The sequence below is a fragment of the Mustela nivalis genome (assembly GCF_964662115.1).
Source record: "Mustela nivalis genome assembly, chromosome: 3".
NCBI classification, from domain to species: domain Eukaryota; kingdom Metazoa; phylum Chordata; class Mammalia; order Carnivora; family Mustelidae; genus Mustela; species Mustela nivalis.
The window spans coordinates 80,287,824-80,302,002 of record NC_139022.1 but is presented as its reverse complement, the minus strand read 5'-3'; the positions used below and the strand labels follow the sequence as shown (position 1 = coordinate 80,302,002).

The following is a 14,179-nucleotide window of genomic DNA, read 5'->3' as shown; positions in this document are numbered from 1 at the left end:
TGAGTACACATTCATGAGCCGGGAGAGGGCCAGAGAAGGGAGAGAGATAAGTCAACTCCATGCTGAGTGTGGAACATGACATGGGGTTCAATCTCACAACTCTGAGATCATGACCTGAGCTGAAACCAAGAGTCAACTTGCTTAACCAACTGAGACACCTACCCAAGTGCCCCAACACTACTGTGTAGTAACTATACAATCAGTGTTACTGAATCTAACACTTATAGAGCTACACAATCCAGGTGGCATTCACAGTAAGACAGATAAGTTAAACAGAATAGGGAATCCAGAAATAGGCACATATATGAAACAAATGATTTTCCGCAAGGGTGCAAAGACAATTTAACAAAGGGTAATTTTTTGAACACATGTTGCTGGAAGAATTGAATATCCAAATTCAAAAATATGAATGGGGATCCTACTTTGTACCACATACAAAAATTAATGGATCATAAACTTAAATTCTAGGAGAAAATCTTTGTGACCTTGGGTTAGATAAGAAACTCTTAGATATGCTACTAAAAACATAATCAGTGAAAGAAAAGAGCAAATTGCTAAGTTGTACTACATCAAAATTTTAAACTTCCGTTCTTTATAAGATAATTTTAAGAGAATGAAAAGACAAGCCATAGACTAAGAAAAGATATGTGCAAAGCATGTTTGATAAAAGACTTATGTCCAAAATATATCAAAACAAATTAAAAATGAAATAAAAGAACAGGCAACTAAATAAAAAATGGGCAAATACTTGAAAAGAAGCTTCACCAAAGAATAAATGTGACAAATAGGACATGAAAAGATGCTCAACATAACTAATCATGATGCAAATTAAAACCACAATGATAAACTGTTATATATATATATACATTTTACATACATATATCTACATTACATGTTAGTATGGTTAAAGTTAACAGATTGATCATACTAAGTGTTAGCTAAGAAGGAGTGTGGAGGAACTAGAATAGTCACACACAGCTGATGGGAATGTAAAATGTCATAAACAACTTTGACAGTTTCTTAAAAAGTTAAATGTATACTTACCATATTTAATCCAGCCATTCCACTCCTAGGTATTTACCCAAGAAAAGCAAAAGCCTATGTCATACCAGAATTTGTACACCAGTGTTCAAAGTAGCTTTATTTGTGATAGTTAGCAACTGGAAACAACCTAAATGTCTATCACAGATAAAATGAAAAACTGTAGTTTGTCCTACATACTACACAACAATAAAAAAGGAATTAACTACTTACGCATGCTCTAATGGCAATGATTCTCAAATAATTATGTTTGGAAAAAGAAGCCAGATAAAAATGAATACATTGGGCGCCTGGGTGGCTCAGTGGGTTGAGCCGCTGCCTTCGGCTCAGGTCATGATCTCAGGGTCCTGGGATCGAGTCCCGCATCGGGCTCTCTGCTCAGCGGGGAGCCTGCTTCCCTCTCTCTCTCTCTGCCTGCCTCTCTGCCAACCTGTGATCTCTCTCTGTCAAATAAATAAATAAAATCTTAAAAAAAAAATGAATACATATGGTTTAACACCATTTTTACAGGATTCTCAGACATGTAAGCTAAAGTAGAGGGACAAAAAGCACAACAATAATTGTCTAGAGCTCAGCATGGGAAAAAAGGGTTATGAAGGAGGCATACAAAAGGGCAAAAAGATACTTTTGAGGTGATGGATTTTTTCATTACCTTTTTTGTGGTCATGATTTTATAGGTGTATACATGTGTCAAAATATGTCAAATTGCATAATTTAAATACATGTAGTATATGTTAATCATATCTCAGTAAAGCTGTTAATAGCTGAAATATTAAAAGTTATATTGAAATTTTATTATAGCTGTCAACATTTGAGTTAACATAACTAATTTACTAACTAAAATCTGAGTTGCTTTGGCTAATCTGAAGTAGGTACTACTTAGCAATAAATTCATTGACAGACAAGCAAATAGAACATCAAGGGACCTGAGATCAAGCTATTAACTTGATCTTTACACTATAGTTTGGAATTTTAAAATTATTATTTTTTTTGCTCCTAACTTAAAGGTAAAGTCTATCAGGAAAAGCCTTATTAACCAGAAATGGAAGGACAGGAAACAGTGGTCATTCAGATTAAATTCCAGTTACCCAGGACTGATTTCTGTTCAACTGGTGGTCCCTGAGCAAAGAAGCATTCGAGGATTCTCGCACTCGGAATTCCTCATTCAAAAAGTGAATGTGGGCAAAGGAGAGAGGAAGTCTCTTTTGTAGGCATTTCTAGTAGAAAAATTTCTTTCCTTTTCTATTTTTATGCATTGTGATATTGTTTTAATTGAGTCAGATTTATCCAAACTCCAAGTTACTTCTTGTTCCTAAACTGAGCTCCTGTGGAAGAAGAATTTATACTTATCCCTTATCAGGGGAAGTTTTAGCAGTATACAGTACTTCCCTAAACTCTGGAACCAAAGATAGCTCCAATTTGTTATGGCTATGTTGTTCTTAAATCCTTCCTGAGGCAATATAATTGACTAATTCTGTCTTTAGAGCCCAAAGGTGCTGTGACCAAAATGTATAAAGCAATCCTAAAAGCACGATTTCATTAAGAACACAATGTTATACCCTTTCATTCAAGAAACTTAGCCAAACCCTATTTCTCTAATTAGAGCTAAAGGCCTACACTTTTTTAAAAAAAGATTTTATTTACTTATTTGGCAGAGAGAGATCACAAGTAGGCAGAGAGACAGGCGGAGAGAGAGAGAGAGAGGGAGGATGAAGCAGGCTCCCTGCCGAGCAGAGAGCCCAAAGAGGGACTCGATCCTAGGACCCTGAGATCATGACCCGAGCCGAAGGCAGAGGCTTAACCCACTGAGCAACCCACGAGCCCCACTTTTTCATAGCAACCTTTATTAACTTATTTATAAAATTACATGATTTTAGGGCGCCTGAGTGGCTCAGTCATTGGGCATCTGCCTTTGGCTTGGGTCATGATCCCAGGGTCCTGGGATTGAGCCCTGCATCAGGCTCCCTGCTCGGTGCAGAGCCTGTTTCTCTCTCCCTCTCCCACTGTTTGTGTTCCCTCTCTCGCTGTGTTTCTCTCTGTCAAATAAATAAAACCTTTTAAAAAAAATATTACATGATTTTTAGAGGAAAAAAAATAGGATACCTGTGTTTTGAATTCCAGAATGTTATTTCCTGGATTAATTCTTCCAAGTAATATAAGATCCTTTATCTGCATGCATTTCTTTCTAGGAGCTGTGCTGTAGTTTAAAGGCTTTTTTATAGTACGTTGACGGCCACACCTAGAGGAAGAGGAACTCTGACTGTCATTAGCCTGCGGAACACCAAAAGCTGATTTTTTAAGATATGATTTCATCTGATGCCCAGTATTGTTGCCTAAGACATCAGTCCCTTGATGTGCCAAGGATTCTAATGTTCCTGTAGGTGGTTGCTGGGAAGCTCTTTTCCTCTTTCCTCCTTTTGGATCACAACTGGTAGAATCCTGATCACAAATAGCAGTTGATGGATGGGCATCATTTCTGGCAAGTATGCTTGTAGTCTCTGAAATATGTAATGCACCAGTGACGGCTGAAGGACTACTATAGGATTCATGCCCTTCGGCCAGAGTTTCTGTAAGAAACTCTTTTTCTTTTTGCGAATGTTCTGCTTGAGCAATAAAAGTAATAGGTTGGGATGGTAATTTAATCTTCTTATTGCCATTTGAATGTCTGGATTCTGATAACCTGCCCAGGATACAGTCACTGACATTTTGTTTAGAATTCAGTTCATTTCCAGAAAATTCTTCCCTTCTCACTGTTTCTGAGTTTACACAGGTGTTGGTATTTTGGCTGCCTTTCCACATTTGCAGAGTCAACTGTGTTTCCTGCATTCTTCCACAAATAAGGCCTACAGGAGAAAGTGAACCTGACTGAGATTGCAATGGATTTTCCAGACCGGTAAACTCTTGGATGTCCTTTTCACTAGAGGTTTCTGAGCTGGATGGCAGCTTCCTCAGACTGGGACCAGACAAGAATGTAATGTTTTTATAGTTTTGAATTTTCTGGCTAATATTTTTCTGTTTTTTTGCTGCAACTAAAAGATTCTTCTGTCTTGTGGCCAAGTTAGCCAGCTGTTCTCTCAGGACTCCTTGCTTAAATGATTCTATGGACACCCTAGAAAAAGAAACAGAAAGAGGAAACAATACAAAAACTGTAGAGAACTTTTTTTAGTAGCCATTTAGATTTTAAAGGTACTTTGTCTCCATTTAAATTTAATTAGCCCAAAGTACACAAGAGTCTATTTTTGCAATTAATTTCCTCTGAGAGTAAATGACTCAATATGAACACTACTGCCTTTTCATTGAGGTGATGATTTGGTTATCCACATTTACATTATTTACCAGTTGTTAGTCAACTATGAAAAAGAAACAAAACTGTAATTGTTTAGTTGGAAGGTAGCAACTGATGGCCAAGGAGGAATACCATTCTTTAAATTTGGAGTTTGCTTACCTGTTTATAGGGGAAAGGTATATCAGGAAGTAACATTTGGGAATAAGTTCCAATTAAGTTCCCTTAGGGGAAGTGAGACTGTTTTGTGAGTAATCAGATCTGGGCTAGACCTGAGAAATGTCAGTCCATCAAGTAATTATTGCAATTATACTTTAAACCTGTACTGAAGCAGTTTCAGGTCCAGAGGGACTACCCAGACAAACATTATCCTGTGTGACTATAAAGGGCTGGATTTTGGAAGAAAATGGCTGATCCACAAACCTTTTTTTTTTTCTGATTATACCCACTTATGCTATAGTGGCCTTCAGGATACTAGACTCTTTTGTTTAAAGTAGTTCTCAAACTTTTTGGTTTTATGACATTTTTATACTCTTAAAAATTATTGAGGAACCCTATCAACAGTAGCCAAACTATGGAGAGAGCCCAAATGTCCACTGACTGATGAATGGATAAAGAAGTTGTGGTATGTATATACAGTGGAATATTACCCAGCCATAAAAAAGAATGAAATCTTGCCATTTGCAATGATATGGATGGAGCTAGAGTGCATTATGCTGAGTAAAATAATCCAGTCAGAGAAAAACAAGTACCATGTGATCTAACTTATATATAGAGTTTAAAAAAGAAAACAGATGAACATATGGTAGGAGGGAAAACAAAAAAAGAAGAGAGGAAAACAAGTCATAAGGGACTTAACAATAGAAAACAAACTGAAGGCTGATGGAAGGAGGTAGGTGGCGGGTGGGCGAGATGGGTGAAGGGTATAAAAGAGGGCACTTGTTTGATGAAAAAAAAATTATTGAGGGACCCAAAGGGCTTTTGTTCAACCAACCTCTGGTGGTTGCCAGAGGTAGAAGGTGGAGGGTGGGTAAAATGGGTGAAGGGAGCCAAAAGGCTGTTTTAGAAAATAAAACAAATTTTTAAAACACAAGACTATACAAGCATACATCCCATTAGCTATTAGAATAATGATACCACCACAGTTCATGTGGCCTCCAGAAAATTCCATTACACACTCATGAGAGAATGAGAGCCAAAAAGGCAAATAACATCTTAGTTTTATTACAAAAATAGTTTTGACTTCACGCATCCCTTGAAGTGGTCTCAGGGACCCTCAGAGATTGCCCTTAAGCAGCTGCTTTAAGGATAGCAATAGTATAGATATCTGTTTCAGCTATCACAGTCTGGATGTTGGTACTGAATTTCAAGAAGAACGGATGTTAAAATGAGTAGCAGATGTAAGTGGAAGAAGCAGGAAGAAGTTAGAAAAGCAAACAACTAGGAGCATAAAATGCAGGAAGCTGGATTGAGGAGAAAGAAAAAATTAGTAATATCACATTTAAAACAAAGTTCAGACAGAAAAATAAAAGTGCACTTTAGATTACAAGATTTTAAGTTTTACAGCAAGATTAATAAGGATTGACACACCTGCAAACCCAACTGATCGGGAACTTTGCAAAATTCTCAGTATATTGTTAGTCATAGGACCTAAAAGAAAAATTGAAGCTAGCCTTGTCCAGTATCCTAGAAAATATCCTGCAGTCAATTACCCACCTATAGGTCTTATAAGTTCACTTGCTTTATACTGACAGAAAAATAGGAAACAGACAAGAATTTATGATACTTATCATTGGAGAAAAAAGCACAATGAAGACAGAAGACTTATAAATGAAAATAAAAAACTGAATTTTAAATAGGTTCAGAAAAAAATTGAATATGCAACAGATGTCAAATGTTTACAAGAACATAAAGGAAATTAGAAAGATCACGTGTGAATAAAGAATAAAGTCAAAAGGTACCTGCAAAGTCGTATTTCACTGCAGCATTATTAACAATAGCTGAGACATGGAAACAACCTACATATGCATCAAAGGATAAAGAAAGGGACGCCTGTGTGGCTCAGTTGTAAAGCGTCTGCCTTCAGCTCAGGTCATGATCCCAGAATCCTGGGATTGAGCCCCACATTGGGCTCCCTTGCTCAGCAAGAAGCCTCCTCCCTCTTACATCCCCCCCTGCTTGTGTTCCCTCTCTTGCTCACTATCTCTCTGTCAAATAAATAAAATCTTTTTTAAAAAAAGGATAAAGAAAATGTGGTATATATACACTATACACACACAGAAAAATATTATTCAGCCATAAAAAAGAAAGAAATCTTGTCATTTTTTATAACATGCACAGACCTTGAGGGCATATTAGGTAAAATAAGTCAGAAAAAGAAAAATAAATTCTGTATGGTCTCACTTATATGTGGAATCTAAAAAACCACAAAAACTGAACACACAGATACAGAGAACAGATTGGTGGCTGCCAGAGGTAGAAGGTGGAGGGTGGGTAAAATGGGTGAAGGGAGCCAAAAGGTACAAACACCCAGTAATAAAACAGGTAAGTCTTGGGGATAGAATGTACAGCACGGTGACTATAGTTAATAATACTCTATTGTATATTTGAAAGTTGCTAAGAGACATCGTGACCAAAAAAAAAAAAAGGCATATATAGCTAAGTCTATGAAAAACTAATAAAAATAATGCCCAAATAAAAAAAAATAGAACATTAAAAAAAAGATTTTATTTATTTATTTGACACACACAGAGAGAGATGACAAGTAGGCAGACAGGCAGGCAGAGAGAAAAAGGGGGAAGCAGGCTTCCTACTGAGCAGAGAGCCTGACTCGAGGCTTAACTTAACACTTAACCATGACCTGAGCTGAAGGCAGAGGCTTAACCCATTGAGCCACCCAGGTGTTCCATCTTCCTCTTTTTTTATTATTATGTTCAATTAGCCAGCATAGAGTGTACATCATTAGTTTTTGATGTAGTGTTCAATGATTCATTAGTTGCATGTAACACATTTTTCTCAAGAAAAGGACAAAAAATGGTATATAACCAGTATCATCATGATGAAGCTTCTTAAAAATTCTGAGAGTTTAGAAATATACAAAACTAAATAATATACACGGTTACATTGCTTAGAAAGACAGTATTTGTGATAGCAAAAGGAAAAGTTTGTAATGTAAAAAATCTGAGTTCACTATGGAAAGAAATTTATTTTGGGATTTAGGAACAGAGACACTTTCACAAAACTCTTGGCTGTAGACAAGTTTTTAAGACACTAAAATGTCTTTTTCTGAATATTTCAAGTAATAAAATAGAAAAATATATTTCTGGGAAGTACAACTACCCATGGAGGTAATAGAGTAGGCGACCTCATAAAGTCATTCTTTGGTCCGAAGTAACAATTGCACTCTTAAGAAATTTTAGATCTAACTCTTGTAACTAAAAAGGGGTAAATTATGAAAACTCTAAAGCATTACTTTTTTTTCCACTCACCTGTATTTTTTAGCCAGATCATCTCTTTCTGCCTTCTGTTTGGCAAGCACATTATCCATAACCTCTTTTACCTCTAACATCTTTTCAATGTATTGTTCTGGAAACATAGTAATAAAAAAGTCAGTTAATTGAGAGATAGCAAATGTTAAATTTGATCACCCAGGACTCAACCTTATTGTTACTTTTAAAAAGCCATTATTTCTCTACCTGCTCCCTAGTATCAGTGGCCCAGATACATAAATCAAGGCCCATTGAATTATGCCATCCTATGGAAGTACCCTCCAATACAGCAGGCCAGTCTGCGTTCTAATGCTGCTACTCCACTAAGCTCTGCAAACCTGGACAAGTCACATGACCTCTATAGTCCTCTTACTAATCTGTGAAATAAGGTTAGTAAAGAAAGATAAATAGGAAAATGACTATTTTGTTAAAATTACTTTTTAAAATACAAAAGGAATACATTGTAAAAAAAATTCAAACAATATGAATGTTTACATAGAAGAATAATACCCGCTCCCCCGCTTTTTCTCTTTTTCACTCCACAAGAGGCTATTAATCCTTTGGTAGCAGTGTCTTTGTTTGTGCATGAAAAAATGTTTAATATATTTAATGTATAATCCTATATATTTATACTATATGTAATTATAATATTATATGTGCTTAAAAATAAGAAGGATGCTATCAGTTCTTGTTCTTTTTTTTTTTTTTTTAAAGATTTTATCTATTCATTTTACAGAGAGAGATCACAAGTAGACTGAGAGGCAGGCAGAGAGAGAGAGGGAAGCAGGCTCCCTGCTGAGCAGAGAGCCTGATGCGGGGCTCGATCCCAGGACCCTGAGATCATGACCTGAGCCAAAGGCAGCGGCTTAACCCACTGAGCCACCCAGGTGCCCTCAGTTCTTGTTCTTTACACTTAACACTTAAATAGGACTATATGATATCTAAGGTTACTTAAAGATGTATATAAGATGTATTTCTATAGTAATTACTTAAAATTTTCTTACTTTCTTCCACTGCTTCCTAAGTAAAGGTCACTACCTCCCTCACCCATCACAAATCCACAAGATTTACACATAAATGTCAATTAAATCCAGATTCTCAAACAGTAAAAGGAAAGGCTTAGACGAATACATTTTACTTCTTTAAGCTTCTTGTTATTTATTTCACTTTTGGCTTTGTTTCTAATTTTTTTCTCAATTATTTTGGACCAATGCATATATAATTTAGAGAAAATAAGTGGTGGGAAATGAAATCAAGCTCAGAGCATGAATTTGTTCCCTTTGCAAATCAGACAAATGATTTGATTAGCACAGAATCAGTGTTCCCATAGTAGTTTCTGTCTCGTTATTACTATGATCGAGGATTAATTTTATATGATGCATGTGCCAAAAAAGGGGGGAAACTGGATGATCATTAAAAATCTGTTCGGCAGATTTGACATTATTTAATAAAAGATGTTCATACTATGTACCCTGTCACATTGAGGTTTTCTAACTGAATTTTAAATCACAGATAAAATTCACATTATCATAATAACATAGAAGATTCTCTATGCTTCTATAAAAAAGGATATAGGGACGCCTGGGTGGCTCAGTCGGTTAAGCCACTGCCTTCGGCTCAGGTCATGATCTCAGGGTCCTGGGATTGAGTCCTGCATCGGGATCCTTGCTCAGCAGGAAGCCTGTTTCTCTCTCTGCCTCTGCCTGCCACTTTGCCTGCTTGTGCTTGCACTCTCTCTCTCTCTAAATAAATAAATAAAATCTTTTTAAAAATCTCTTAAAAAATACAAATAAAAAAGGATATAAAGAATTTTACATTAATTTGATACTATATACTTATTTGCCAGGTACATTAATCAGTGGTATCTTAGTGAAAAACTAGAAGTTGCCCTAATATATGTAAGATTTTAATATATGATAATAAGGCATTATAACAAAAGGAGAATGACAGAAATTATTCAACAAATAGAGGAGGCAAATAGAGTAGCAATATGGGGCTGGGAGACTCTATTCTATCTTTATCTTGTGCCACATGTGGAAAGAGATTCAAATGAATAAAGGAGTTGAAACATTTAATTAAAAAATAACATATGAAATGTTCAAAGTAAACATTTTTCTGGTCAGTATGGTTGAGGCACTAAAGATATTTGATACCCAAGTGAATGCAAGACATCTATAAAAAAAACTTAACAAAGAAATGTACACAATGAGATTCATTATTTTCAGATCCCTCAGCCAGATCAAAGATATAGAAGGTTTCAGAATACGGAGGTGGTGAATTTGTAAAGATACTTCAGAGAGCTATTCCTCGACTGGATGGGAATCTCCAATATGAGCAGCTAAAGTGAGAGGTGAGAGGTTTCTCTCCTTATTCAAGCCTAATAGGGGTGGGGTGGGCAGTCTCTCAATGGATTGTTGAAGACAGTAATAATTTTCTTTTGAGGTGATGATGGACTCACATCTGGCTTCTTCCTTGAACATCAAAAGGTTGAGACCCTGCAGAGCAAGAGGTCTGAACAGCTGGGGAAAGGGAAAGCTGCTGCTAGAAATTAACAGTCCTCCCTACTAACCACTGGTTCAGAGTGCTAGGATCCTGAGAACTTGGTGTGAAGCCTGCCTGTGATCCTGACTATGATGGCTTTTCCTTCAGAGAAAGAGTCTGTATAGGGTGGGATACCAAAAAAACAAAAACAAAAACAAAACAAAAAAACCCCCAAAACCACAAAGAAGAAGAAGAAGAAGACAGAGGAGGGGGAGGGGGAGGAAGAGGAGGGATGGGTGGAGGAGAAGGAGGAGGGATGGGTGGAGGAAGAGGTGGAGGTGGAGGAGGAGGAGGAGGAGGAGGAGGAGGAGGATCTTTTGCCAAAGACTGATGGAGTCAATAGCAGTTAGTATTTAGTTACTAGTCAAGAACTCTAGAGTCCCATTGCATTCCTCTCCTCCTGTAAAGGGGCAGTAAGATGAAAATAAAGGGATCCTGATGAAAAAGAATAAAATTACATTATAAAGCATAGGGATGGGCAGAGGAGAAAAGTTTCTAATCTTAAAAGCATGAAAAGAAATAGCAAAGGAAAAAGGCTGATACATTTTACTATATAGAATTTGAAAATATATGTACTTAAGCATAAATTAACACATTACACATAAAGACAGTTAAGTAGTTGAAAAACATATTTGCAGCAGTTATGGCAGAAAAGGGGTCAATAACTTGATTACATAAAATGGCTCTAATTTATTTATTTATTTATTTATTTTTAAAGATTTTATTTACTTATTTGACAGAGATTACAAGTAGGCAGAGAGGCAGTCAGAGAGAGGAGGAAGCAGGCTTCCCGCTGAGCAGAGAGCCAGATGTGGGGCTCGATCCCAGGACCTTGGGATCATGACCCGAGCTGAAAGCAGAGGCTTTAACCCACTGAGCCACCCAGGCGCCCCAATGGCTCTAATTTATTAATGGACAAAGGAACAGTCAATTCACAAAGCAGGAAATAAAACTAAAGAAAAAATACCACTAATAATAAGGCAAGTGAAAATATAAGGCATTCTTCTTATTAAACTATTCAAATTAAGTTAAATGAAAATACTGATGCTATTAGCAGGGCAAAGGAAAACAAACACTAATGTGTGTTGGTGAAAGTGCAAATTAAATTAGTATTTAATATTTAATGAAATAATTTATCGATATAAAGCAATAGATTTTAAAATGTTTACATATTTTTGACCCAGTAGTTCCAATTCTGTTAATATTACCTAAGGAAGATATATGCTATAGAATAGCAAAAAAATTGGAAAAATGTAAATGCTCAACAAAAATGGAAAAATTGAGCCCTGGAACATTAATAGAATACAATACTATGTAAACCACCACAAATGATGGTTATAAGGGAAAAAATGTTAAATTGGCAAATTTGGCATGATCCAAACTATTTTTTAAATAATTTTATTGAGGTATAACTGCATACCTAAGTTCTTAGAAAAAGAAAGAGAACAAATATTGTGGTGGGATAGTAGGTAATTTTAGCATATTTTTTATCCTTTTTTTTTGAAGTGTATTTTTATGTCTTTTAAAGAAAAAATTATAAAATTGGAAAATTCACCTTAGGTGTATAAGAAATTATAAATACTAAATAAAATATATGAACTATTCACATTTGTTTGAGGGTATAAATTATTTTGTATTATTTTCCCTAAATCATAACATGTACCATGTATTAGACCAAGATGAAAGGTAGAATGGGTATAATTTAAAAGGAAACACTTATTTATTTATTTATATTATGTTATATTAGTCACCATACTGTACTTCATTAGTTTTTGAGGTTGCATTCCATGACTCATTGTTTGCATATAATACTCATTGCTCCTCCATGCAATATGTACTCTCCTTAATACCCATCACCCGGCTACCCTATCCCCTTACCTCCCTCCCCTCTAAAACCCTCAGTTTGTTTCCTGGAGTCCAGTCTTTCATGGTTCCTCTCCCTCTCTGATTCCCCCTTCATTTTTCCCTTCCTCTCCTAATGTCCTCCACGCTATTCCTTATGTTCCACAAATAAGTGAAACCATATGATAACTGACTTTCTACACTTGACTTCTATCACTTAACATAATCTCTTCCGGTCCCATCCATGCTGATGCAAAAGTTGGGTATTCATTCTTTCTGATGGCTGAGTAATATTCCATTGTATATATGGATCATATCTTTATCCATTTGTCTGTTGAAGGGCATCTTGGCTCTTTCCATGGTTTGGGTATTGTGGACATTGCTGCTATGAACACTGGGGTGCATGTGGGCCTTCTTTTCACTACATTTGCATCTTTGGGGTAAATATGCAGTACTGCAATTACTGGGTCGTAGGGTAGCTCTATTTTTAACTTTTTGAGGAACCTCCACACTGTTTTCTGAAGTAGCTGCACCAACTTGCATTCTCATCAGCAGTGTAAGAAGGTTCCCCTTTTTCCACATCCTCTCCAACATTTGTTGTTTCTTGCCTTGTCGAATTTTGCCATTCTAACTGGTGAAAGGTGGTATCTCAATGTGGTTTTGATTTCCCTGATAATTAACGATGATGAACATTATTTCATGTGTCTGTTAGCCATCTATATGTCTTCTTTGGCTAAGTGTCTGTTTAAATCTGCCCATTTTTTGACCTGATTATTCATTTTTCGGATGCTGAGTTTGAAAAGATCTCTATAGATCTGGGGTATCAGCCCTTTGTCTGTAGTGTCATTTGCAAATACCTTCTCCCATTCTGTGGGTTGCCTCTTTGTTTTGTTGACTGTTTCCTTTGCTGTGCAGAAGCTTTTGATCTTAATGAAGCCCCTAAAGTTCATTTTCACTTTTGTTTCCCTTGCCTTTGGAGACATGTCTTGAAAGAGGCTGCTATGCCCAATGTCAAAGAGGTTACTGCCTATGTTCTCCTCTAGGACTTTGATGGATTCCTGTTTCACATTGAGGACTTCCACCCATTGAGAGTTTATCTTTGTGTATAGTGTAAGCGAATGGTTGAGTTTCATTCTTTTGTATGTAGCTGTCCAATTTTCCCAGCACCATTTATTGAAGAGACTGTCTTTTTTCCATTGGATATTTTTTTCTGCTTTGTCAAAGATTAGTTGACCACAGAGTTGAGGGTCCATATCTGGGCTCTCTATTTTGTTCCACTGACCTATGTGTCTATTCTTGTGCCAATACCATGCTGTCCTGATGATCACAGCTTTGTAATATAGCTTGAAATCAGGCAATGTGATGCCCCCAGCTTTTTCTTTTTTCAACATTTCCTTGGCGATTCGGATCTTCTCGTCCATACAAATTTTAGGATTGTTTTTCCAGCACTTTGAAAAATGCCATTGGTATTTTTATCAGGACAGCGTTAAAGGTATAGATTGTTTTGGGCAGTATAGACATTTAATAATGTTTATTCTTCTGACCCATGAGCACTGAATGTTTTTCCATCTTTTTGTGTCTTCTTCAATTACTTTCATAAGTATTCTGTAGTTTCTAGAGTATAGACACTTCACCTCTTTGGTCAGGTTTATCCCAAGGTATCTTACAGTTTTGGGTGCTATTGTAAACTGAATAGATTCCCTAATTTCTCTTTCTACAGTTAGGTTATTAGTGTATAGGAAAGCAACTCATTTCTGTGCATTGATTTTGTATCCTGCCACATTACTGAATTGCTATATGAGTTCTGATAACGTAGGGGTAGAGTCTTTTGGGTTTCCCACAAAAAGTATCATGTCATCTGTGAAGAGAGTTAGTTTGACTTCTTTGTTGAAATAATTTTTTAAAGACTATATAGTATGAACTAGGATAAGAGATGAACTAATAGGTATATCCTGTTACACAAAAGATTGATGAGATACTTCAA

The 14,179-nt window shown here is 36.3% G+C and overlaps 1 protein-coding gene across 1 annotated transcript in view; it reads right to left on the bottom strand.

The window, feature by feature from the left end:
- The window catches only part of ANKRD31 (ankyrin repeat domain 31), a 149,098-nt gene that overhangs the window by 27,945 nt on the left and 106,974 nt on the right, over nt 1–14,179 (bottom strand). Inside the window, 2 exon segments of the mRNA XM_082724937.1 lie at nt 3,145–4,150; nt 7,813–7,909. Of these exon segments, the coding sequence (XP_082581063.1) occupies nt 3,145–4,150; nt 7,813–7,909 (1,103 nt within the window).